Genomic DNA, 27,371 nt, shown 5'->3' on the forward strand with positions numbered 1-27,371 from the left:
GGGGAGGAGCCCCGGGGGCCAGCCCGCAAGGAACCGCCCCCGGGACCGTCCTAGGAGCTCGCGGCAGCCTCAGCCCGGTCCAAGAGCCGTGGCGCCAGGCCCCTCCCTGGGTAGGGCGCCGGGTCCCGCCGGTTGGTGTCTGGGACAGCCCCTGCGCCCAGGTGCCAGCCCGTGGGAAGTTGACCCCAGGCGGCGGGACGACCAGAGCCCCTTCCGGTCCGGCGAGGCGGGCGTTTCCGGCCGGAAGGCGCTCGGTCGGGAAGGGGGCTGAAGGGAAGTCCCGCCTCTGCCGCGGACGCCGCCACGTACTTGGCCGGGTCCTGCAGGGGCGGGCAGGTGAGGGCCTCGGTGTGCCGAGACCCCGTTTTCGACCGTGCGAGGTGCCGGGGGTTGGGGCACGAGGTGACGGGCGGCTGTGGCCTTGGGCTGGGACCTGGAATCTGGCGGGAGGGGGGCGGAGGCCGGTTTGGAGGTTCCGGGAGGGGGGGGTAAGGGGACTAACTGGGCGTTAAGAGGGGCGGGGGACTGGGAGCCCGAGCGACGACCTCCCGCTACTGAGCCAGCTGCCACACGTACTTCCCATCCACCTCCCGCACCCCAAATCCAGGAGCTTCCCTCAGACACCGTGATGGTGACCGCCCGTCTCCTCTGTCCTCGCCCCCAGGCTCGCCGCAGACGCCCCTCCCTGCCATGGTACTGACCTCTGACCCTCCCTGTTTCCTTCTAGATCTGATTCCGGAGCTGCCATGATTGAAGTGGTAGCAGAGCTGAGCCGAGGTCCTGTGTTTCTGGCGGGGGAGGCGCTGGAGTGTGTAGTGACGGTCACCAACCCCCTGCCCCCCACGGCCACTTCTGCATCCAGGTGGGGATGGAGATACTGAAGAAGGTGGTTCTTTTGGGAGGAAGCCCGGTATCTGTAGTGCTAAGCCAGAGCTCAGGGTGTCCTGCAGCTGCGCCACCACCTTCTTGCTCATTGTGTTCTCATTGTAGGAAAGAAAGGGCTGTTTAACAAAAGATGTGGTTGACAGAACCCTCTACGCTCCCTTCCTCCCTCCTCCCCCATTCCCACCTTTACCCGTAGTATACTTCTCTTTGTTTAATAGATTCTCTTTGGGATTCTAGATTCCCTGATGCCTAGGACAGCCACCTCACCGTGTTGGTCTCCTCAGGGGGGGTTAGGGAGCTTGGGAGAGCATTTATGAGGTCAGCAACTCCCCTCTGATGCCTTCTTTTCCTCCTCCCATAGTGAGGCTCTGGCCTGGGCCAGTGCCCAAATCCACTGCCAGTTCCATGCGAGTGAGAGTCGAGTAGCACTACCTCCCCCTGACTCCAGTCAGCCAGACGTCCAGCCGGAGAGCCAGACTGTCTTTCTACCGCACCGAGGTTAGAGAAGGGCATTTGCCTTTAGAAGGGGGAGTCATTGTCACCTGAGAGTAAATTTGTAAAATTGTTTTAGTGGGTCCTTCCTGTCTTTGTCATATTGGAGATGAGGGGGAATGTAATTGTTACTTTGGGGGTTTAAGACTGGTCCTATCTTAAAACAAGAAAAGGGGGGTGGCTTAGTTTGGGCTGCCCTTTGTTGGCAGTCCTTACTGCCCCTACTTGCTGTGCTAGCTTCATCCGGTACTGGACAGTGGGGTCATTAAATTGCAGTCTTTTGGGTGGCTGCAGCCTGGGTGGCTCAGATGGTTAAGCGTCTGCCTTCGGCTCAGGGCGTGATCCCAGGGTCCTGGGATCAAGGCCCACATTGGGCTCCTGGCTCAGCGGAGAGGCTGCTTCTCCCTCTCCCTCTGCCTCTCCCGCCTGCTAATGCTGTCTCTCTCTGTATTTCTGTGTCCCAAATGAATAAATAAAATCTTTAAAAGAAAATAAAAATAAAAATAAATTGCAGTCTTTTTAATCTCTTTTAGGTGAGAGAGGTCAGTGTATCCTTTCCACTCCACCAAAAATCCTTTTCTGTGATCTGAGGCTAGATCCCGGAGAGTCCAAATCATGTGAGTGACTGCCTCCTCCCCACCCCTGGATTGCCTTCTAAGGCTCCTGGAGGGAGGACTTCTCTGGCTGCCTCTGGCTGCCCTGACTACTACTTCCCAACCAGACTCCTACAGTGAAGTGCTGCCCATAGAGGGACCACCCTCCTTTCGGGGTCAGTCAGTCAAGTATGTCTACAAACTGACCATTGGCTGCCAGCGTGTCAACTCACCCATCACTTTACTCAGGGTTCCTCTGAGGGTTCTTGTGCTGACAGGTAGGTAAGGATTTCTGGAAATGATCTGTAGAGGGCTTGTGAGGGGGGCTGGAGGGAGGCTTCCTGGTCTTAGTAAAGGTGCGAGGGGGTTGGGGAGGGAGGGTTCTAGACAATAGGTTAAGATGGGTACCTGGGGCATGGCTCACATTACCTTCAGCCTTCACAGGTTGGAGTCTAAAACCCTAACCTCTACTGTCTATTCCCTCCTAGCACTGCTTTCCACTTATTCTCTGTAGGCCTTCAAGATGTCCGGTTTCCCCAGGATGAGGCTGTAGCCCCATCTAGTCCATTCTTGGAGGAGGATGAAGGTGGGAAGAAGGATTCATGGCTAGCTGAGCTGGCTGGGGAGCGCCTCATGGCTGCCACATCCTGCCGCAGCCTCCGTGAGAATCCTTTCACAATTGCCACCCCCCCCACCCTACCCCCACCCCATAGGATTACAGATTTTCCTAATTGCCACGTACTTCTGAGGATTCACTTATATATCCCATCTTATAAAGAAAAGCCCCACCTTGGCCTCTGGTTCCCAGCCCAAGGTACTCCCCAGTGTGGACTCCAGGCTTATAGTGTCCCATTCTCCCCAGATCTATACAATATCAGTGATGGCCGAGGAAAAGTTGGGACATTTGGCATCTTCAAATCTGTATACAGACTCGGCGAGGATGTGGTGGGGACCTTAAACTTAGGGGAAGGAACTGTAGCTTGTTTGCAGGTGAGAAGAAAAGGGGCTTTGGGATGCTGGGCCTGGAGGGCTAGGGAGGAAGAAGGGCGTGCATAGAGGGGTGGTATATAGAAGTGAATAGTGTGGTCACCCAGGGTCCTTTTGGTAAAACAGCTTGAGGTTGGGCTCAAGCCTCTCATCTAAAGTCTGCACTTCTCAGTGCCTGCTACCACCCACTTCTCTTCTTGCTCCCAGTTTTCAGTAAGCTTACAGACTGAGGAGCGTGTACAGCCCGAGTACCAGAGGCGCCGCAGGACGGGGGGTGTCCCCTCTGTGTCTCATGTGACTCATGCCCGGCACCAGGAGTCCTGCCTGCATACAACCAGAACCAGCTTCTCTCTCCCCATCCCTCTCAGCTCCACCCCAGGCTTCTGCACAGCTGTTGGTGAGATCCTGACCCTTATCGGAGGGGGGAAGAGAGTAAAATGCTGTATTTCCATAGAGTGTAATGGGTCCTGATTCCTAACAAACTCCTGGCCATACCCACACCCAGCCTCTGACCCTTAACACTTTCTCAGACCTTCAACCTGTGTCCTAGATGCACCAACACTTAAACTCTTAAGAGCTTTGCAGGTATCCTACCTTCCCCTACCCACTGAGACCCTATGGTACATCGATCTCTGATTCCCCAGCATATTTACTTCAAGCTACCAAGTCTACGTTATGGTTATCAGATGCTTGACCTTGCTATCCTGATTGTCACATTTCTAGTTAACAGATTTCTAGCCCTGTGACTTTTCCCTCTCTTTCTGAATACCGCTTTTTTTCCTCATTCACTAACCACATCCTGCATTGGTTTTTACTCCTGGCTTCTAATGCCTCTGCCTTTTATCTTTTTCTTTTCCACAGTGTCCCTGAAGTGGCGATTGCATTTTGAATTTGTAACATCGCGGGAACCAGGTTTGGTGCTCCTACCTCCCTTGGAACAGCCTGAGCCTGTCACCTGGACTGGGCCTGAGCAAGTGCCTGTAGACACCTTCAGCTGGGACCTCCCCATCAAGGTGCTGCCCACAAGCCCTACCCTGGCCTCATATGCAGCCCCAGGCCCCAGCACCAGCACCATAACCATCTGAAACTGGCTCACCGTGACACTTTCTTCAGGATACTAAGAACTCAGCACCTGGACTCTACTAGGGCCCATTTTCCCCACGTGGGGTCCAATGGCACGGACAATGAGAGGCAGGCTTTCAGCTGTAGCATTAATTTATTTATTCAGAATAAATTGGCAGCTGCTAGTGGTTTCCCTGGAAGTGGCAGCAGCAGTGGGCAGTCAGCAGAAGGGTGATCAGTTGAGTTTAGCTGGAGTGGGGAGCAGGAGCCCCAGGAGCAGGGGTGTTAGCTGAGCCCCATTCTGGGTCGGGCCCTCCCCCTTTGCAGGGCAGCCGAGGGTCAGATTTTTGCACCAGGGAGAATTGGCAGGTTCCTGCCTCCTGACGTACCTCACAGCCCGCGGGGAAGTCGATGGGATGCTGGGACCTGGGGAACCAAAGGATGGGAAAGGAGTCAGCACAGTGAAGGGCCACCTTTATCCCTGCCCCACACTTGCTCTCTGCCAGCATTCCTCCCATATCTTTAGTGCCCTCTTGGTCCCCCTAACTAAGCTCTCGCCTACCATATATGGATTTTTTCATTTCATAGCAGAAATATTTTCCCTCCGGACCCACCCCTACATCCCCTCACTTTGTAGCCTGCAGCCTTATCTCTCAAACTCTTGTTGGTACCTTCGGGTTCGGCCAGCCTCATACCTCTGTTCTGTTCATTCTCACATCACAGCACTATGGTTACACCCTGGCCAGCCCTCAGTAACTCATGTCAGAGCCATTCTCTGGCCATCTGCGGTCACTCACGTGTCACAGCAGCCCACACCGACGGGATGCAGACAGGTACAATGGAAACAGTCCTTGCGGAGCCAGGATTCACCCAGGGTAAAATACTTCCCTTCATAGTGGCAGGGGGCTAGGGAAGAATAGGAAATATTAGTGTGTTTGGGAGTGGTGGTGGCAGACAGGATCGCTTGTGGTCTGGAGTGGGAGAAAGTAAGTGCATATCACCCCCATTTTTAGTCTCTCCTGTTTCCGAGCTGGGGGGAGTCTGGGTATTCCGATAGAGGATCATCTCTAAGCCCCCCAGATCATCTCTAAACCCCAGCTCCCTCTATCCCTGTCCTTTCCTAATGCCTCCCCCAGCTTTACCTTGAGCTTGGAAGTAGCACTTGCTGTGGACTCCTGGCTGCTGGAGGAGCAGAGAGATCACCAAGCAGATGATCCCCCAGCTTCCCAGGACCCCCTTCGCCTGTCCAGTCCAGCGCATCCTTAGGGTCATTCCTGCGCACAGCCCTCGTGATCCCTTCTTGGTCTCTGTTCAGGCTACTCTGGCTTGTCTCTGGCTTTTCTTTGTTTTTCTCCTTGGGTCTTAGTTTCTCTCTTTCTCCCCTGGGCTCCTGTCTCACACCATCTCCGTGCCCTCTGCTCTCGCAGGCTTGGGGATGTTTATAAAGTGAGGACCCTGGCCCCCTGCTGAGTAGAGCTGGAAAAGCCGTAAGTCTGTTTCCTGAGGTGAGGGCATGAAAACAAGAGGTCTAGCTTTAACAAGCTGTGAGAGCTGATTCATGCCCCGGCACAGCTGGGGGAGGGAGGTGGCCATGGAAGGGGCACTGGACTGGGCACTTCCCCAGCAAGGAGGTGGGAGGGGTGAGGGCCCCCAGGTGGTCCCTACATCTCTTCCCTGACCTGGAGAGAAGGAAGCATTCCCCCCCACACACACACACTCCAGGGGTGTGTGTGCTGGGATCCTTGCCTGGACCGGAGGGAGGCATTTCCTGGGGATGGCTAATCCTGTGCCCCAGCCAAACCAAGGAGCTGCAGTAGGGTGCGACAGCCAGAGGCTCCAGGAGAGCGAACAGGCACCTGGAGTGCAGAATGTTTCTCAGACCCTAGGGCAGAGTCTCCCGGAAGTATCCTAGAGACATGGCTGCCCCGCAGAGATGGGGAGGTAGGTGTCTCTTTTCCACAGGCATACTGAGGATGCATTGTTCCGTATCTCCAAACATACAGCAGATATAAGATCTTCCCATATCTGGGGATGGTTCTTTCAAAGAGGAACATCTTTAAATGCCCTGATGGTGTGAGTCAGTCCAGTTTCACAGAGGTACCCCTCTTTCCTATTGTACATTATGGAATGAGAATTGAGGAATCCTCTGACATCCTCTTTTGGGTTTCCTGCAGGTTCTAGAGACCCCCAAGGTGGGTGATTAAGAGCATAGGTTATAGAGTCAGACTAGTTGAATTCAGATCCTGATTCTACTTAAGACTGTGTGACTTTGGGCAAGCCACTTCACCTCTCTAAGTCTGTTTCCTTATCTTTACATTGGGATAGTAATACTAACTCATAGCGTTGTTAAGAGGCTTTCAATGAGGTAATGCATGTAATGCTATTAGTAGTGTCCCTGGCACATGGCCCTCAGAAAATATTAGCTCCTGTGATTGGTGCTAGAGCTCAGAGACAAAATAGGTACGTTCGTTGTTTGAATCACTTCGAGCAGCTCTGCATTGCTAAGGGCTTTTGTTGGGGGCTGCTATCTCCTACCACAGACTTCCGCCCTTTTCACATTTGTGTTCCATGTTGTCCTTACCACCTCCAGTTTGAGAAACAGTGTTGCTGGTAAACCCACTTTTCATAGGTCAGTACCCTCACTTTTGCCCTGGGAAGAGGTGTCATTTTCTCATCCCTCCAGCTAACTTTGGGACTCCTGCTTTTCACATTAGGATTCTGATCCATTGCGTCCCATCCCCACTCATGTGAACTCTCAAGTTCTTTTTTTCTGACCACTCCAAAATGCTGGCCATCTCTTTGCTACTAATGGCTCCTTTCCTTCAGTTTGCCACACTCCAAAGACCCTATCCTAGCTGTTCCCCTCCTATGCAGAGGGCCGATCACTCTGACATTCTGTTTTTCCTTCTAAGTCTCCAGTCCCTTTTACTTCAAGACTCCCATTCCGTCACCCAGTGGATCAGCTACAACTACTTCTGGCTGAGCTTTTTAGAGGGCTACCCTGCCTCACCTCTTGACCATTCAGAAACAACTTCATCCATCCACCTCAGACTCCCTATCTGTTCTCTTCCCAGTAGAGAGCTTAAGTGGATGGAGATGCCGACCGCACCACATGGTCACTCTAGTCAGGTCTGATACCCTTTCTGTTTCAGAGGAGTACCAAGAGAAAAAAGGAAACTCATGGTTGAAGCAGGGTGCCCTGATACGGGCTTGTGTGTGGGATACATGGCTGGAGCAGGTGGATGAGAAGGCCTTTCTAGCACAAGGGCCCAGACGTCTTGTCAGTGGTCAGTAGCTCTGCTGCTACCTTTCTGGGGAAGGGGGTCCTGCTGACACCCTGAAAGTGTGGACCAGTCTTTTGCTCCTGCAACCTGGAGCCAACCCAGTAGGGGGCAGACACGACTGGGAAGCTGGGAAGCTTGAAGTTGATGATGATGCTGGAAGGCAAAGGGGGCCCAGTGGGAACTGGTTTGTGTGAGATAATGGGGACTGAAGTGAGAGCCGCCTGTAATGAAGATAAGGTAGGCATATGGGCAGGAGTAGGGGGCTTCTGGAAAGAAAGGCTGGGGCTGAGCCAGGATCCCTCTCTCAGAAGTTGTGGGGCGGTGGTTGTTGGGAAGGTGTTGGTTGAATCCACTTGCATTCCTGCTGGTGTGTGTGCTCCAGCGTGCGTCTCCAGCCGTTTGGGGCCGGAGTCCACGCTTGTGGTTGCTATGTGTGTGTGCTTTTGTGTTGGGGATGTCAGTAATTAGGGCCCAATTCTGTGATTCTTGGGGCAGCGGTCGTTGGGGATGCCAGTTGGGGGGGGGCGCGGCCGGGAGGGGGCAGTTGGCGCTCACTGCCCGCGCGCGCGCGGGGACAGAAAAAACATCCGCCGGAGGCCCAGCCGGGCGGCGCTCCAGCGGCGCCGGGCAGGTGCGCGTGGTGAGGAAGTGAGCGCATTCCGGCCCCCCCCCCGGCCGCCGGCCCTCCGGTGAGTCACCGCCGACCCCCGCTGCCCGCCACCGGATGGAGGGACCGGCCGTGGCGGGGAGATTTGGGTGGCCGGAGCCCGGCGAGGGAGTTAAGGGGGGAGGGGTCCTGCGGGGTCCAGGTCCTGCTTTTACCCCAGGCGCGAAACCCCTAATAGACACCGAATACAGTGTGTGACTGGAGGCAGGCGGGGAATGTCCCTTGGGAGAATTTTGGGGTGGGGGGGCAGGGAGAAGGCCCCAGAGAGCTGGCCTAGGAGGGAAAGGGGCCCCGGGGCAAAACGGCAAGTGGGTGAGGTGGTGCCGGCGCCCCGGGGAGGGGCGGAGTGCGGGGCTGCGGAGCGAGAGCGCAGCCGACTGGAGTGCGGGAGGACCGCAGCGCCAGTGTAGGCCTTGGCGAGCCAGAACCTGTAGATGGAAGGAGACTTCCACACCAGGTAGGAAGGTGGAAATGGCCAGACCCCAGAAATAAGGTCTGTTCAGAGGTCTGTGCGCTCGGACAGTGGAGGCTAGGTTTTGGGGGTAGCGGGATTTAGGGTTAGATAGGTATCGTCGTAGCTATGTCATTAAAGGCTTTGAATGCTGGCCTGAGGATTTGGGATCTGGCCTTGCAGGTGCAATCCACGGCCTCTGAGAAAGAAGAGCAGTGAGTGACTTAAGGGCGAGGTTATATGTGTCTAACATTACTGCCTGCCATTTGGCCTTTGCCAAAGAATTAGACATTGATGTCCTAATTTTAATAGTCATTTAAAATCACATAACTGCATTTATCAAACGATTAAATGTTGATGTTTTAAAAATAGAAAAGTTGAAAAATCTGATTCAATATTTGATTTGGAACCCTCAGTGAGGCTATCAAGATTAGTTATATGGCATTGTCATGCTTTTGTGCCATTTTCCCCTTGCTGACTTGGGTGAATTCTGTGTTTCTAATGCCCCATTTCTGTTATCAGCACAACACATCTCATTTCCCCCTCCCTCATCTTATGGTCTTTATTTTTAACCTTAGCTTTTTTCTGTGCAGCCCTTTAACCTGTCCTATGAATCCTGAACCAAGTAAAACATTTCTTGGGGTGGGGCAATAGGCTACAATATATAAAGACAAATAACTAGGTTTTAAGTATATATTAAGTTACTATCTTCTGTGGACATGTATGTAACTACAAAGTTTCTGTTTTTACCTCGTAGCTGATAAAAAGAGAAAGCTAAAGGTGTTTTATTCACAGTAGCATTACTATAACAGCATTTATTAGTCTGATTGCTAAAATTAACTCTACAATGGTATTTTGTACTTTCTCAGAAACTGACAACTAATTCTGTCATGATCTTTATAGTTTATTTTATCTTGGGCCAAAGGCAATTGCAGGGAGTAGGATCTTTATAATTTATTTTAAAAGATCTTTAAATCCTGCAGTTGCCTTTGGCCCCAGACAAGAAAATCTGGGTCAGTTAATTTAAAAAAAAAAAAAAGAAAATAATTTCCTACTTTGGACCCTGTTGCTTTCTCCTGTGCTGTTTCAGGCCCAGCTCTACCTTATTCCCAGTGGCTTTTGCCTTCATTCCTTCTTTGCTCTGCTGGGCATCTTTAGAGGAAAACTTCACACCAACTTCCTCTACCATAAATTCTCTCCCTTCCCTTAACTCTACACTTCTCTTTGCCAACATACACCACTACTTCTTCACTGATTTTTTTTTTTTTTTTTTTTTTAAGCCTACAGCCCTCTCTGGCTCTTTTCCATCTTTAACATTCTTGTTGAAATCTTCCTTTTTCTGCCTTTCTCTTTGGTAAGACCTTTTTTTTTTTTTTAAAGGTTGGATTTTATTTATTCTGCATGATCTTCTTCTGTCTTCCTTCCTCTTCTCTCACCTTTTTCTGATTCTGGACTGTTTGTAAACCCCGTTATGCTTGCTTTCACCAAGGCTTCAACCTTCCCCTTAGGATTAAGCTCTTCTTCCTCTAAGATGCTTATGTTTCCACTGTTTTTCCTACAAGAATAAGAGTTTTCAAATTTACATCTACTTCAGTCTCTTCTTCCAGTATTTTGCATCCAGAAGCGTGACATGGTCAATTGTAGAGTCCATTGAATGACCCCACTTAAGCTTGGTGTTGTGCTAGCCACTAAAGAGTGAATTTCACAATTCTGGTGCCAGATTCCTCAGTGCTTACCAACAATGGATGTTACTGCATGTGTGTGCGTGAATTCTCTCATGTACACATATACACTAAAATTCACAAATAATATAACAAGTCAGTACATGTATATGAATATATATTCAGTATGTTTCATTATAATCAAGCCAAGTACATTTTGGGGTGCAAGATGAGGATGGGTTAAGTTCATAGATAGGATAGAAAGTTAAGAGACCTCATCCTTTGGCATTCTCTATTGAGATGAGAAGGATGAGAGGAGCTGTTCCTGTGCAGATGAGGAGATCACATGAAGGAGACTGAGTTTCAGGAGTTGAGAGAGATGACAAATAAGACTGTGGTGAATGGCAGGAGAATGGGATGGAGGGGCCAGAGTCCCAAGAACATTCAATTGCTATGCTTAGCCTGGTGTTCTCTCTGGCAGAGAATATAAAAGATCCTCTGGTTCTAGTACTGATTTCAACTCTGGTTGAGTTTCCATTAATAACCTATGTTGAAGTTTTCCTACCTTGTCTCTGAACCATTGGTACCATTCTTAACAAGTTCGTGTAATTCATGATAGCCCGTACCACCAATAATTAACCCCTAACTAACCACCATTAATTTTGACTAAATTCCCTGTCCACTTATATGTTTTCATTGTTCCTGCCTGCTCTACGATCTGCTTGTGGCAGGAGTGACTTTTAAAATTCTATTTATGACTCTACTTTTATCTTATTTGGAAATTGCTCTCTTAAAATTACAGACTCAAAACTAGATACTTAGAAGGCGTCTAGTTCTTCGTTACTTCTGAAAGATGATCAAGTAGGTCTTTGCTTGACTATCTCTACTGAATGAAATGGGTTACTTCCTCTTGTGGTCGGAGGCTGCCCATTCTACTGTTATCTGGCTTTAGGTACTAGAGGGTTGTTAAGCTGAAATCTGTCATGTTATGGCATCTCATTTTCCCCCCTTAATTCTACTTTTTGAAACAACATGGAAAAAAATCTACTTGTTTTTCAATGTGGCAGCTCTTTAAAGATTTTAAAACGTTCATTTTTTGTTAGCTATTTGTCTAAGCTTTCTTCTTTACTACAGCACTGTCCAATAGAACTTTCTGTGATGATGGAAATGTTCTCTACCTGTCCTGTCTAATCCCTAGCCACTACACATGTGGCTTTTGAGCACTTGAAATATAGTTAGTGTGACTGAGAAATGAAATTTTAAATTTTAGTTAATTTAAATTTAAATAGCCCCATGAGGTGAGTGACTTGTGTTAGTACAGCTCTAAACTCTGGGAGTTAGTTTATTGTCATATGGCTGTCTTTTGGCTGCTCCAGAAATCTTCTGGTCATGTCAAACATGGTAAAAATGTGTGTAACTGGGCTCTTGATCTGTCTAAAGGCCAGTACCTATTGTCACAACTGAGAAAAGATGCAGACCCAATCCCCAAAGCCCTGATGAATAATGTCAGATTTTACTGAAGATTCCTTGGAAGGTGTAGAAGATGAAGGCTGTATCTCATCTCTCATATTCCAAAAGCAGTGCTTAAAAAAAAAAAAAAAAGTTCTCCTTTAATTTCTCTTTCCTAAAGAGAAAGAGTCCCTAAAGTCCCTCTCCCTCAAGTGGCTACCAGATGTCTCTCTCATCTTTTCTCTTCTTTCCCCAAAACATCTTTTCTCCCTCTCTTTGAGCCTTACTTCTCTATTCTCTTTGAGCACCACCCTCTTTTCCTTTGAGAAGAGTTCTCAGGTGTGCTCCTCTTTCTTCAGCTTCCCTTCCCTTTCATTATGTCTGCTCAGTAAAAGCAAAGAACTTTTTTCGGACCTATCTTTCTTGGGGTGAAGGTGGGTGGGGGGAAATTAGGGCTAGAAGATCATAATAATTTTTTTTTTTTTCCTTTCTCACATAATTCCTGACCTCCTTCTAGGAGTCCTCTGTTTTCTTATCATTGCTGAAGAGTCTTTAGTATTCTTTTACAGAAGAATCTCCATTGTCTTCTTTCACTCCAGATCTATGCTTGATGTATCCTAAAGCTCCTTCTTCACATTTCCTTTATCCATTTTCCTTTCCTTTTTGTTTTTTTGCTTATGTTATTTTTAATAGATTTCTCTTTACCAATCTTCTACATGTGGAGAGAGGCTGCATCCATTGAGGGAATGGCATTCATTGCCCACTGTTGTCACCCAATGCTTTGTCCTCCCTTGATTTCCTTCTTGGCTTACCATCATTGTCCATACCTACTTCCCTTCATTGTCTGTTGTTCTAATTTTTGTTTGCTTGTTTTTGTTTTTAAGTAGGCTCCATGCCCAACGTGGGGGTTGAACTCAGGACCCTGAGATCAAGAGTCACATGCTCTACCAACTGAGCCAGCCAGGTGCCCCTATTGTCTGTTGTTCTAGTCTCCTTCTTATCCATATCTTTAATAACATTCACTATTTTTTTTTAAAGTGATTTTTGGGGTCTCATTTGTTTCCAGGGGACCTCACAGAATTCTCTGTACTATGACCAAAACAGTGTATGTAGCATTGATTTCTGTGGAATGGGCATGTTGGTGTTGAGGGGCAGAATATCCTCAACCATGGCACTGATGTTTTGGGCTAGATAATCCTTTGTTGTTGGGGGCCAGTCCTGTGAACTATGGGATGTTTAGGGGCATCCCGACCTCCACTGTGACAACCAAAAATGTCTCCAGACATTGCCAAATACCTACCTGGAAGGCAAAATCTATCATACCCCCACCCCGCCCCGCCCCTGCTCATGTTGAGAACTGTGCTAGAATATGGGCTTTCTGAAGTTGACAGGTGGTTATACTTTTTCTCTCTGACTCCTGATTTGTTTGCTTAGCCTCGGTTTTCAAAAGTGTGGTCTTTGTCTTACTTGGTAGGAGGTAGCTTCTTTAAAATTGCAGGTTTTTGAGCTCATCCTAGACCTGTTGAATCAGAAACATTGCAAGTAGAATCTGGAAATCTGATTTTTACAAGACACTACTCCCTCTTCTCCCCTAACCAGGTAATTCTTATGCCCTAGGCTTGACCCTCCTGTGGCATAACTGCTGCATTACCCACATTTTTTTCCTGCAAATCTTGCTGGTGCTCCAGCTTTGCTTCCGCTCTTGGCCCCATGATGCCAACAAAAATAGGGAGGCCTCAGGTTACCAGGACAACTGGAGCACAGGAAGCCATAAAAGCTCTACGCTCCCATAAGCATCATGGACTGCGGCTGTACTGGCTTGATTTCTCCTTAGGGGCTCTGTCATACTTTCTACTTCCCATCCCCAAACTACCCTGACTGGCAGATACCCAGGCCCAAGCCACAGACCTGGTGGTGGAACATGCAATGGGTGGCATGGAGAATGGCGAATGAAGTTTTCTTATTAACATTGATGATATTCTGTGTCACCTTGGTGATAATTGAATTTTATACTGGTGAGAATTATATTCCCCTGAGAGATGATGAGATTACAGGTTTTGAAGTCAGGATACTTAATTTATTTCTATTATCTATAGTTGCCTCAGTGGATCTTGAGTCTTAGATCTTTTTGGATCCCTGGATAGATATATTCACAATTAGCTTTGGGTCAAAAGACTTAGCAATCTACTTCTGATAAACTGGGAGCAGCTTATGTTTAGCAAGAAAAGAATAGTTACCAGATAATGAGTTTGAGTTCTATTTACATTTCACCATAAAGCTAGTCATTTGTTTTAAGGAAGATCATCTGGTTTGATTAAGTCTTTAAAGCCATGAGTAAATAAAAATCTACTTGCACATCTAAGCACTTAGATGCTTAGAAAATGTTGAATTGAACCAGAACTAGAGCAGGCTACCTCCGTGGAGCATCTTGGCAGGTCAGAGCAAGAGAGAATAAAGGGTGATAAGGGAGACTTGATAGCTCTTTTCAAACAGCTGAAGGATTCTCCTATGGAGGAGGGGCTAGATTTACTTGCTTTAGGTCCAGAAGGTAGAATAAGCACCTTTATTTCAGATGACAGTGATAGAGGGACAGACTTCGGTTCAGTAAGAAAGAATCTTTGATTAGTTGGTGGATCTCAAATTGGAATGAACTGTATTGTTAGGCAGTGAAATATTTGTGACTGTATTGTTTATATGGAGTTTAGATTACTGCTTGCACAAGGTTTGGATGAGATTTGGGACATTAAATTGAGTTTGGCCTGGAAAGAAAAGCAGGCAAATTTATTGGAGGTCAATTTACCCTTTCTATTATATGATTTTGTGGCAACTCTTAAAGTCATTACTGTTTTCCTAGGCACATCTGCCAAGTTTACCCCCTTGAGTCATTGAATATTAGAGTCGGTAGTAGAATCTTTAGAAATTTCTCAAATGTTGTTCCCTAGTCCTTTGGAGATTCCTCAAGAATGCCTCAGAGGTGGCTGAGAGAAGTGAAATGGAGGCTAGCTGAGGCTCTAAGCCCTTTACCTATGCTTCAGCCAAAACAATCTTGCCTTGTTTTTCCCCCAGAAAAAAAGGGTTCCACTGGGGGAAAAAAACTGTAAAAGCCCTGATATTCTAAGTTCTTCATTTTACTGACAGAGTAACTGAGATATGGAGCAGGGAAGTGTCTTGCCAGAAGCCACACAACTAATAAATTTCAGAGTTGGAATTCAAATTTAGCCCTTCTAATCCTAGTTTTTGCTCTACTAGTCTAACTTCTTGTAATTCAGTAAAGTTTCTCTCCATTTCTCTGGCCCCACTGTAATTCCGAATTTTATTTCTTCAGATCTATCCTCCGGGTTAGCCCCGGAACTATCAGTCTCCCTGCTCTCTAATCTCTTCTTCTGGTCTATGTTATATACATGGTTGCCATGTTATTCTTCTTGAAACATTGTCTTTATCACAGCATTTCCCTGCTTAAGAACCTTCTCTAGGGATGCCTGGGTGGCTCAGTCGTCTCAGGTCATGATCCCAGGGTCCTGGGATCGAGTCCCGCATCAGGCTCTCTGCTCAGTGAGGAGCCTGCTTCTCCCTCTGCCTTCCATTCCCCCTGCTCGTACTCTTCTCTCTCTCTGACAAATAAATAAAATCTTAAAAAAAAAAAAAGAACCTTCTCTATATTGCCTAGAAGAACTTTTCAGCTTGACACATTGTTAGTATTCTTTAGGATTCTCATTGTTCAACTAGCTGAACTTTTGCCCAAATCCATCATATTATGGGTAATTAAGGGGCTATATAGAATAGTGAGATTAACTGAGTCCCACCCTACTTCTAAGCACCAATTTTGGCAGAATTTTTGTGTGTACAGTTTTAATCAGGTGATGAGAAGATACAAAAGAGATAGAAGATTATAGCTCATAAACAGCAAGTTGCACAACAATATGGATCATGTCCAATTTTTATGACACATACATGCATTTGTTTAAAAACAAGAATGGGATGTATAGAACTTTTCTGGAAGAAAATATACCAAACTGATAACAGACGTTAACTCTAAAGAGGGGGATTGAAGAACAGTGGGGGATAGTGGAGGAAGGGGGGCGACTTAAAATATTTATTTCTCCACTGAGGAGAGCCTCACAGGGTGGAAGGGAAACCTGAGGAAGCAAGCTTAGAGATGACAGAGAAGGAACTGCTAAACTGTCTTGCCTAGATCCACTGCCAACCATTTCTTTGCTTCTTGCATCACTCTGCTAAAGAAGTCAAGTGCCAAGAGATCGTTTGATTGGCTAAGCTTAAATCAAGGGCCCAATGGCTCTATCAGATATAGAGAGAAAGGGTCTGGGAGAAGGAGCACCCCCCACCCCCAGAGAAAGTCCTTGGTTTTGGTGGAGGGAGGGAAAACTTGATTTTCCTCTCCCAACAAAGGTGTACACAGGGGAGTTAATTACTTGAAATGACATCAGAGTACTCTTAGGAAGGGGGCATGGACGCTGGGAACTAGAAAGGACAAACATCCACTGAATTCATCATCCCTCCTCTCACTTCTTACCTATACCTCCATCCTAGATCTTTCTTTACTTTTGGCTTAACCCAAGTCCTCTGGTGTGGTTTTAGCATTTACTGGAGATTGAGGTGCAGTGATTTAAGGGGATGAGGGAGAGAAGTGCAAGACAGGGCAGGTAGAGAGGGCAGGTGGCAGGTTTTACTTTGCTTTCTGCCCTTCCTGTGTTTACACAAAAGCTTTTTCAGTGCCCGACCATTTAAAAAAATGATCATAATAAACACTTATAAGTCAAGTTACAAATAAAAACTATGCATCTGGCCGTTCTAACAACCTGCCTCTCTGATGGTGGAGCTATTCTTCCCCTATGCCATATAGAGTGTGGCCAAGGAGGCATTTCTGCCCATTTCCTCTGTGTGTGTGTGTGTGTGTGTGTGTGTGTTCCTGCCAACACACATACCAGGTGATTCTTCACCCTCTTTGGAAGGTCCAGATGCCAGTCAGAGTATGTATTAGAAGTGTTTTGTTTTGCTACAGTGGGGGTTCTTTATTTTTGAAGCATTTAACCTTCTAATAAAAAATAGCTTTCTTCAACTGTTATCATTGTTTAGGCCTGATATTTTAAAAATTTGACTTGGGTAAGGGGCACCTGGGTAGCTCAGTTGGTTAAATGTCTGACTCTTGGTTTCAGCTCCGGTCGTGATCTCAAGGTAGTAGGATCAGGCTCTGTGTCGGGCTCTGCATTCAACACAGACTCTGCTTCAGATGCTCTCTCCCTCCCGCTCACTCTCAATCTCTCTCAAATAAATAAATAAATAAATAAATAAATAAATAAATAAATCCTTTAAAAATCGACTTGATTGGGTTAATCACAAGAGGGTGTGCAAATTCACACTCTAACTTTTATGAATTGGAAAACAAATTCCCTAAGACATTCCTTTCCACTGGACAGAGAATCCATTCCTCTAGTATGTTGCAGAAGACTGATGGATCAAGGATAATTCTATACTACCCATGGGCTGCTTAACCTCTGTAATGATTTGCTGGCCAGCCACTATTGGTAACAAAAAAGACTTAACTTCTTAACTGTTGCAAAATAATTGTTTTTTCAACTTTATGGAAATATAATTTACAAACAAGATGATGTATGTGTTTTAAGTGTACAATGTAGTGAGTTTTGACAGATATTGGCACCTATATATCATCTTCCCAGATTGTAGAAATTTCTGTTACCCTCCCCCATGAATTCCCTTGTTATCCTTTGCAGTCTCCCGTCACCCCGCTGCAGACATCCACTGATCAGATTTCTATCACCGTAGTTTCGCCTATTGTAGAGCTTCATATAAATGGAATCATACAGTGTGTGTCCTGTTCTTGGCTTCTTTAACTCAGCATTATGTTTTTCATATCCATTCATGTTTTTGTGTATATCAGTAGTCCATCCCTTTTTATTGCTAAGCCGTATTTCATTGTTGTATATACCACGATTACTTCCCCAGTGATTAATGATGCTGAGTTTATCCATTCATCTGCTGATGGACATTTAGGTTGTTTTCCACTTTTTGGAAGCTGCTGTGAACATTCATATGCAAGTCTTTTTGTAGACATATGTTTGCATTCTTCTTGGATAGATACTTAGGAGTGAAATTTTAGGACTTGTGTTAAGTGAATATTTAACCTACTGTAGAAAAAAGTGTTAAACTGTTTTCTAAAATGCCTGTACACTTTACACTTACCAGCATCTTGTGAGAGTTCCAGTCGCTCTGCATCCCCATCGGCACTCGGTATTGTCAGTTTTTAAAATCATTCTAGTAGGTGTGAAGTGATATCTCATTGTGGCTTCCATTTGCGTTTCCCCAGCGATTAATGGTACTGAACATCTTTTCATGTCCTAATTTGTCACCAGTATCTCATATTTGGTGAAGTCTATTTAAATCTTTTTGCCCATTTAAAAAATTGGCATGTGGTCTGTTGCTATAAGAGTTCTTTATATATTCTGGATACAAGTGAGTCTATGAATTGTGAGTATATGTGAGTATGTGAATTGAAAATATTCCCTCTAGTCAGTGGCTTGCCTTTTTTTCTTTATGGTGTCTTTTGAAAAGCAAACGTTTTAAATTTTGGTGAAGTTTAATTTCTTACTTTTTTTTTCTTGTACAGTTAATGCTTTTTGTGCCCTTCATAAGAAATCTTTGCTTACACCAAAGTCACAGATTTTCTCCTGTGTTTTCTTCTATATCTAGAAATATTATAGTTTTACCTTTTGTTAGGTCTTTTTACGTTTATTATCCATTTCGATCATTTCCTTTGCCTTTCCTCACTGTATGACAGACACAGTAAGAAGGAAAGAATCTGAAATAAAGGTGATCCTCTTAAAAAAGGATATATTGTAGAATAGAAATATTAAACTTTTGCTCTCTGTATTGTTGTATTCATCTAATATTTATTAACTATTCATTAGTAAAATAGGTATCAGTCATGTACTGCATGTCAGGCACTGGGGATACAGTAATGAGCACACTAGACAGTGTCCTTGCGCCATGGAGTTTACATTTCAGTGGAGAGGTGGTGTTTTAGTGAGCATCCATTGTATGCATGGAAAAGTCAAGGAAATGTTATTGCCTTTCTCTCTGATTCCTCCTTTGAAAGGAGTATTTCAGATCCTTGTCAATCTTTTTAATCTCACTGTATGATAGAGCAGTAACCACTTTCCACAAAGGGCCACTGATCTATAGAGAAAAGGGAATCGGCTTCATATGGCCAGCTATTGTGCAATAAAGTGGTATAACTGTACAGGGTAGAAAACCATAGTAAGTGATCTCATGCTCCTGTTACTATTGAGATACAGTGACCAGACTTTGGTTTTAAAAAAAAAAAAACAACAGTTTTTTGTCTCCAATCCTATATTTGATTATATCTTTTTTTTTTTTTTAAAGATTTTATTTATTTATTTGATGGAGAGAGACACAGCAAGAGCAGGAACACAAGCAGGGGGAGTGGGAGAGGGAGAAGCAGGCTTCCCGCTGAGTAGGGAGCCCGACGTAGGGCTCGATCCCAGGACCCTGGGATCATGACCTGAGCCGAAAGCAGCTGCTTAACGACTGAGCCACCCAGGCGCCCCGATAATATCTTTTTGCTAAAAGAGTTCACTGTTAGTATCTTTGCAGAACTCCTAGATCTCTTTCCTGGTAGCCAGAGAACCAGGTATCTCCTGTAACTAACCAATTATATTCCCTAAAGCCAGTCATACTTTGTGTTAATGATACCACCATTCTTCAAGCCACCTTAAGTATCAGTAATAAGTGTTGTTTACTATTAACGTTTATAAACTAATACAATTATTAATAACCAGATAATAAGTGGTATTAATTTATAGCAGAATGAGATCACTATGACTGAGGTTGACCTTCGTGGAAGAAATAAAGATTGAACTAGTTCTGAAAGATGAGTAAGATTTTGATGGATGCAAAGAGGGCAGATTAATTTGGATTAACCGATGTGAGGAAGAAGAGATTAAGGACCGGTACATATAGCATTCATGGTGTGACTCCCCTATCATCTATCTGTGGCAGACATCATTAATGCATCATGGTACTCGTTCTTGCTGGTAAGACTGGAACTAGATAATCGGGAAAGAAATGTAGACATCAAGTGGAGAGATATTTTGAAAGGCATCAGTGAGACTTTGTGAAAATGTCTGACGTAGGAGGTCAAGCTTTTCCTAGGGGGAGTAGGGAAGCCCTTGGTGCAGAGGCTATGAAGGGTTTCTGCTGCAGCTGTACCGAATGTACAAGCATCTGAGGGCTGTGATAGGCATCATAACCAGACTCAGAAAAATAGTGCCAGGGGAAGACAGTGCCATTTATTCTGTCAGGGGGCACCACTCAGGCTATTTTGGGCTGAGAGAGACCGTAGAATTATACCAGCCACAGAGTTGGGCCACGATTGCGGAGTAAGCAGCAAAGGCAAAAGAACATTGCTCTAGAGATCTGGCAAGTCAGAGGACCACTTGCTCAAGGAGTCCAACTTTTTCTTGCTACTACAAAGCCCCCTTCCCCTCATACAACCAAATCCATTTCAGATAGAAAAGCAGGGGAGAGGTGGCTCTCTAAGAGATCAAGCAATTTTTATTCAAGAGTTTAAAGTCATTTAAAGACTTTAAATGATCAGACCTGACTATGTTAAACTGGTTGGGAACTTCTGAAGGATGTGGTGTCAGCAACTGTGAAGGTGTACAAGACCTTCATGTGAGTAAAGGGTACCAGTCAGCTCATCTCCCAACTTTGACGACGTAAGGCAGGACTGAATGTGGAATGCTGCAGGCCTGTGCACCTGCTGCCAAGAGGAGCCGACTGGGCCCATCTAGGCAGGTTAGGGTAGGTGCCAGAGGAGTCTGCTTGAGACTCTCCCTCTCCTTCTCCCCCCACTCACACACACACTCACTCTCTCTCAAATAAATCTTTAAAGAATAGCTATGTTTACGTGGTGATCTTAATGATTTTGAGGTGATCATGTGGAAGGTAAGAAGAATGTCTCAGGCAGAGGGAACAGATCACGGAGCACCTTGAAATCCATGATAAGGTGTTTATAGTTCATCCTATAAAGGGGAGGCCAGTCTAGGGTTTTACGAAGAGGAGTGAGTTGGCCAGTGCTGCATCTTGGCTGTTTTATAGACATATTGGAGAGGATCAACACTAGACTCTGGGAGACAAGTTAAAGGGCAGTTACATTGGTTCAGATGAAAGATGATGGTGGTTTGCCCTGTGTAGTGTAGAGCAGTGGAGAAGTGGATGGATTTGAGGGAATATTTTGGAGGTCTATCCAGCAAGACTTAGATGTGGACAGTGAGGGAGATGAGAATTCAAGGATGGCTTTGAGGTTTTGGCTTGAGCATGTAGGTGGATGATGGTGCCAGTTACCAGTAAGAGAACTTTGGGGTGGGAAAATCATGTGTCTAATTTTGGACATTGAGTTTGAAGTGCTAGCAAGTCCATCAAGTGAAGAGATCCAGTAGGCGACTGGATATATTAATGTAGAGGTGACAGAATCCATGCTTGGCACATGGAGATAGTTACTGGAGTTATGCATGGGTGTAGATAGAATTATTGAGAGTTGAGTGGAGAAAAAAAAGAAAATTAGGAATAAAGCCTCCAGGAATACCAATGAACCCAAGGGACAGGCAGAGGAGGAAAAGCCAGTAAGAGACTGAGAGAGCTGCCAGGTGTTTGGAAGAAACCTATGGTATGGTGGTGTCACAGAAGGTGTCCCACTACAGTCTATTGTAGAGAAATGTCAGAGTATTTGGCTGGACTCCTGGTGCTGCTGAAGTTACCTATAATATTTGATAGGGTGGGTGGGCTACAGAGGATCAGAGGAGTAGACCCAGAGTTCCCAGTCACCTTAAGTGTCTCCTTAATAACATGGCAGCCTTCTGCCTGTCAAATCTGAAGAAACCTGGACTCCAGGAGGTAGCAGGGGCTCAGAGGAAGGAGAAGGCTCCCACACAGCTGTATTACCTTCAAAGCTCCACCTTTAACCTGGTCAAGTTCAGCAGGATCCAGGGGAATCCCAGTCTAGGGACCTGAACCATCCCACAAATTTTGTTAAAACCTTACCACTTCCCCAGAGCTGATCCTCACCCTTTTTTCTGTCTTTGCCACTCTGATTCTGATGCCTAATTCATTCCCCTTGGTTCTTGATCTTTGGTTTAGTTTGGCTAGCTCTCCCTTTCTGAGTAGTAACTTCCATATATACATACTTCTTTTTTAAAAATAATTTTATTTATTTATGAGAGAGAGAGAGAGGGCATGAGCATGAGCAGGGGGAGGAGCAGAGGAAGAAGGAGAAGCAGACTCCCACTGAGCAGGAAGCCTGACCCCAGGACTCTGGGATCATGACCTGAGCCAAAGGCAGACGCTTAACTGACAGGCGCCCCACCATATATACATACTTCTAATAACCCCTATGCATGGCTGGCAAGCCCCAGATGCTGCCTCTTTACGTACCGCCCTAATAAGCAGTCACCACAGAGTATGGCCCAGGACTATAGATATCTAGGGTGTTAGTGGCTCTGACTCTTAGAAGTTTTGTTTTCTTCAACCATCTCCTTTTCTCCTGTTTTGCTTGTCTGAAGCTTATTTATTTATTTTTATTTTTTTAAAGATTTTTTGATTCTTTATTGACAGAGGGAGAGAGAGAACAAGCACAAGCAGGGGGAGGGTGAAGTAGGCTCCCTACCAAGCAGGGAGCCCGACATGGGGCTTGATCCCAGGACCCTGGGATCATGACCTGAGCTGAAGGCAGACGCTTAACCAACTGAGCCACCCAGGCGCCCCATTGAAGCTTATTTATTAGCTAGATGTTAAAGGCTTATTCTACCCTTCAACAAATCTTGGCTTTTATTGCTATTCCTAGCTACTATCTGGGCCTAGTCTTGCTCATGGCCATAAGGGTTTTGATAACCTTTTCTATGGAGTAATATTCTGTGGAGCTTGCTAACACGTGCTTTCTTTCCTGCTGGGATTAGTCAAAAATTAATAAAAAGTTCTATCTTCCTATTCCAAAAGTCTATAACCTCTTTGTTCTGTGTATTGGGTCTGAGGAATGCCTATAGCCCTTAAATTATTTCAGGACCTATGATTAATATACTGGGGTCTAAATAATAAATTTGCATGCCCCCTGTAGCTTGCAGATTCATATATGAAAAGTTTAAGGGCAGAAATCTGATTGGAAGGGGAGGGAGGGAGTTAGAAGGTTTGTCTTGAAACTGAGTCCACAAGAGTAATATGATCAGCTGACTAGGACTGACTACCAGCAAAATAATAAAACAAAGGTGTGATTAATAAAAATATGTGCTTTCTTCATTTAAGTGAGTTTTATAAATGTAGAATCTAGAGCCTTAAAAAAAAAATCTTCTGTTGGCCAATTAATTCATTTACTTAGTTTTTTCCTTCCCGCAAACAAGGTATACCATTACCTGAGAATTTCAAAGACATGCTTTGCTCACTTTTCTAGTATTTATGTATTTTTATTTGGTTTACTTTATGAAGAGGGGGAAGGAATTCATTGCCACTGATGCCAACAACTCTTGCTCAGATCCTCCAGGCAATCTTTTCCTTGGGGAGCTGTGTAAAATGCTGATCGTTACCATTGCACAACACCAAAATACCTCTTATATGTAGCAGTGACAGCGCACACGCCCACACGCAGTGGAACAAGGTCATGTTCCACCCGAAATTATCTGCATGGAGTGATGGGTGATGATGCCATGACTGCAGGTGAACTCACCAAGGAAATGAGCATGGAAAGAAGCATGCAGAGAGCTGAGGACCAGGTTGGTGGCGGGGGCTTGGGGGAAGCTCACAGTTCAGAGGAGGAAGAGGATCTTCACCACAGTAAGAGATTAGTGGACACTGAGATGGGAGGGTAACTAGGCGAAGGCGCTGTGGTAGAAGTCTTGAGAGTTTCAAGAACAAGGTGGTGGTGAACAGTGTCAAATGTGATTGAAATATAAACAGAGGAACTTAACTGTCATGTGTAAGCCAGGGACGTCTCTGTGTGCTTCCTTATCTAAATCACTTATAAAAATTTTATGCTAGATGATTCAACAAGTATTTATTGAGCTGCACACTAAGTGTAATGCAGTTGTATAAAAGAAGTATGAAGTGTTTTAAGTAAATATACTGGTAATTTATACATAAAAACTCCCCCATCAGTTTTATCTGGTATATTTGTTAAATGGAAACTACAGACCTATTTCAGTGAAATTAAAAAAAATCTTTTGGGGGTGCCTGGGTGGCTCAGTCAGTTAAGTGTCTGACTCTTGACTTCAGCTCAGATCATGATCTCAGGGTGGTGAAATCGAGCCCCACGTTGGGCTCCATCCTGGGCATGGAGCCTGCTTAAGATTCTCTCTCTCCTTCTGCCCCCACCCCCTCCCTCTCTAAAAAAAAAAAGTACTTTTCTTTCTTTTTATTATTATTTATTTATTATTTATTTTTTTTATTATGTTATGTTAGTCACCATACAATATATGATTAGTTTTTGATGTGGTGATCCATGATTCATTGTTTTCGTATAACACCCAGTGCTCCATGCAGTACGTGCCCTCCTTAATACCCATCACCAGGCTAACCCATCCCCCCACCCCCCTCCCCTCTAGAATCCTCAGTTTGTTTCTCAGAGTCCATTGTCTCTCATGGTTCATCTCTCCCTCCGATTTCCCCCCCTTCATTTTTCCCTTCCTTCTCCTAATGTCCTCCATGCTATTCCTTATGTTCCACAAATAAATGAAACCATATGATAATTGACTTTCTCTGCTTGACTTATTTCACTTAGCATAATCTCCTCCAGTCCCATCCATGTTGATATAAAAGTTGGGTACTCATCCTTTCTGATGGCTGCGTAATATTCCATTGTATATATATACCACATCTTCTTTATCCATTCATCTGTTGAAGGGCATCGCAGCTCTTTCCACAGTTTGGCTATTGCGGACATTGCTGCTATGAACATTGGGGTGCATATGGCCCTTCTTTTCACTACATCTATGTCTTTGGGGTAAATACGCAGTAGTGCAATTGCTTTTCTTAAAAAAAAAAATCTTTTGGTATCCTTTCATCTCTGATACCTTTTTAAAAAATCTTGTAATTTTGGGGCGCCTGGGTGGCTCAGTCGTTAAGTGTCTGCCTTCGGCTCAGGTCATGATCCCAGGGTCCTGGGATCGAGCCCCACATTGGGCTCCCTGCTTGGCGGGAAGCCTGCTTCTCCCTCTCCCACTCCCCCCTGCTTGTGTTCCCTCTCTCACTGTCTCTCTCTCTGTCAAATAAATAAAATCTTAAAAAAAAAAAAATTAAAAAATCTTGTAATTTTTTCTTATTACAAGAGTAATGCATATCATTGAAAATAGAGTTATATAGGGGTGCCTGGGTGGCTTAGTCAGTTGAGCATCTGCCTTCGGCTCAGGTCATGATCTCAGGGTCCTGGGATCAAGCCCCATGTTGGGCTTCCTGCTTATGGGAGAGTCTACTTCTCTCCCTCTCCCTCTGCCCTTCCCCCTGCTCGTGCTCACTCTCTCTCATTCTCTCTCTCTCAAATAAATAAATAAAATCTTTAAAACACATCTTAAAAAAGGAAAAAATACAGTTATTATTTTTTTTTAAAGATTTTATTTATTTGACAGAGAGACAGCGAGAGAGGGAACACAAGCAGGGGGAGTGGGAGAGGGAGAAGCAGGCTTCCCGCTGAGCAGGGAGCCCGATGAGGGGCTCGATCCCGGGACCCTGAGATCATGACCTGAGCCAAAGGCAGACACTTAATGACTGAGCCACCCAGGTGCCCCCCAAAATACAGTTATATATAAAAGTCTAAACCATACTATCCCCAAGAGATAGCCATTCTCAACACTTGGATTTATACTGTTCCAGATTTCTACTCTGTGTGTGTGTGTGTGTATTTTTAATGAAACTTGGCTTGTTCCATACATGTTTCAACTTTCTGTTTTCACTTAGTGATGTGTGGTGAACAATCTTTGATATCATATATATCTGAAACAATGTTTAATGGGCTGCTCAGATTAATTATGTATGAATATAACATAGTTTAATTATACAGTGCCCTATTATTAGAAATTTAGATCTTTCCTGATTTTTTTTTATTAGTATGAACAATGCTGTGTTGGGGATCTTTGAGGCTAAATCTGTGATTGGTTTCTTTAGCTAAATTCTTGAAGTGGAATCGATGGATTAATGGTAAACATTTTTTTAATTTTATATTTATTTATTTCGGTAAAAATATTTTAAAGGTGTTTGATGGAAATTGGCAGGTTGCTCTCTAAAGTTGTATCAGATTTAGGGGCGCCTCTCTGGCTCAGTCAGTAGAGCATGTGACTTTTGATCTTAGGGTAATAAGTTCAAGCCCCACATTGGATGTGGAGCCTACTTTAAAAAAAAAAAAAAAAAGAAGGGGCCCACCTGGGTGGCTCAGTCATTTGGGCGTCGGACTCTTGGTTTCGGCTCGGTTCATGATCTTGTGGTTGTGGGATTGAGCCCCAGGTTGGGCTCTGCGCTCAGCGTGGAGTCTGCTTTCGGTTCTTTCTCCCTCTCCCTCCCACTCATTCTCTCTCTAATAAATAAATAAATCTTTAAAAATAAAATAAGAATGAAAAATTATCCTCATTATTGAAGTTGTACCAGATTGTACTCCCACAGGCTGTGTATGAGAGTACCATTTTCCTGCATGCTTGCTAATATTGGGTATTATTACAAAAATTTTTTCTATAGGTAAAAAAAGTAGTCCTTCATTGTTATTTCAATTTTAAAGCCACTATAAAAAATATATGTATATGGTAAATATACTAGTGGTAAATACTTATCCTTTGAAGATAAATTTTATTTAAAAAGCTAAAAATTATTCTGAATTGATTTAATGAAGTGAATGAACAGTCTGCATACTATTGTTTTTGACTGAATGTGGATGTGACTCTGAAGTGATCGTATCCTAGTTCTGTCACTTCCTGGGTAGTCTTTGGGTAACATCTCTAAGCCTCAGTGTCTTTACCAGATGGGGACTATAATAGTACCTGTCTCAGAGGATTGTTAGGCAGATTAAATGAGGTACTAGATGCAAAGTTCGTGGCCCAGTAGTTGACATATGGCAAAAATAAATATTAGCAATAATTATTGGTGAGACTGATTTTCTTGTGTGACTCTTAAGCTGAAAGGAGCATCAAAAGTGGAGTTGCAGGAACACTTTTTATTCTATTTTTTTAAAAAATATTTTGTTTATTTTTATTTTAGAGAGAGAAAGAGTGCACAAACAGGAGAGGAACAGAGGGAGAGGGGGATAATCTGCAGCAGACTCCATGCCGAATGCATAGCCCGATGCAGGGCTTGATCCCAGGACCCTGAGATCATGACCTGAGCCAAAACCAAGAGTCAGTCGCTCAAACGACTGAGCCACCCAGACTGCCCCTCAGGAACAGTTTTTAAAGACATCATCTTAGGAGTAATCATCTAGACTCTGAAGGATAGTGTTCTTCCCATCAACAAATACTGTAGGTGCTAAGGGGGTCCAAAGATGAATAAAAAGTGTCTTCTGTTTTCAAGTAGCTTACTGCGTAGCAGGAAGAATGAGATATACCCATATTGCTCTTATATGAGGCCAAAAGTTAAAGCCTCCATGGAAGAGAGGCAGATAAAACACTGTGAAGTTTCAAGTAAAAGACAATTCTCTACAGAAGGCGGCACTTGAACCAGACTTTGAAGCATTAGGATTTGAATATGCAAAACGTGGGATGGGAGTGGGGAGGGTATTCTTGGCAGAAGGAATCACCTGAGCAAGAAGGCAAAGTAAAGCTG

At 44.9% G+C, this 27,371-nt stretch overlaps 2 protein-coding genes across 5 annotated transcripts; one reads left to right on the top strand and one right to left on the bottom strand.

Moving 5' to 3' along the window:
* Nucleotides 1–67: 67 nt before the first annotated feature.
* RGP1 (RGP1 partner of RAB6A GEF complex) lies at nucleotides 68–17,376 on the top strand. 4 transcript variants are annotated; one of them, XM_036081259.2, is made up of 9 exons: nucleotides 68–317; nucleotides 728–862; nucleotides 1,247–1,383; nucleotides 1,911–1,994; nucleotides 2,099–2,248; nucleotides 2,485–2,631; nucleotides 2,833–2,960; nucleotides 3,165–3,354; nucleotides 3,819–17,376. In XM_036081259.2, exons 2-9 carry the CDS (start codon nucleotides 747–749, stop codon nucleotides 4,040–4,042), a joined length of 1,176 nt encoding a protein of 391 aa, XP_035937152.1. In that variant the 5' UTR covers nucleotides 68–317; nucleotides 728–746; the 3' UTR covers nucleotides 4,043–17,376. The 4 variants fall into 4 exon arrangements, with proteins under 4 accessions (XP_035937152.1, XP_035937151.1, XP_035937150.1 ...); XM_036081258.2 differs by having other exon boundaries at nucleotides 69–336; XM_036081257.2 differs by having other exon boundaries at nucleotides 249–402.
* MSMP (microseminoprotein, prostate associated) lies at nucleotides 4,265–5,291 on the bottom strand. The gene is made up of 3 exons (XM_036081294.2): nucleotides 5,162–5,291; nucleotides 4,817–4,925; nucleotides 4,265–4,445 (listed from the first exon to the last, which is right to left on the bottom strand). The coding sequence occupies exons 1-3, from the start codon at nucleotides 5,289–5,291 to the stop codon at nucleotides 4,265–4,267; spliced, it is 420 nt and encodes a 139-aa protein (XP_035937187.1).
* Nucleotides 17,377–27,371: the final 9,995 nt, after the last annotated feature.

This window comes from Halichoerus grypus, chromosome 14, assembly GCF_964656455.1.
Source record: "Halichoerus grypus chromosome 14, mHalGry1.hap1.1, whole genome shotgun sequence".
In the NCBI taxonomy this organism is placed as follows: Eukaryota; Metazoa; Chordata; class Mammalia; order Carnivora; family Phocidae; genus Halichoerus; species Halichoerus grypus.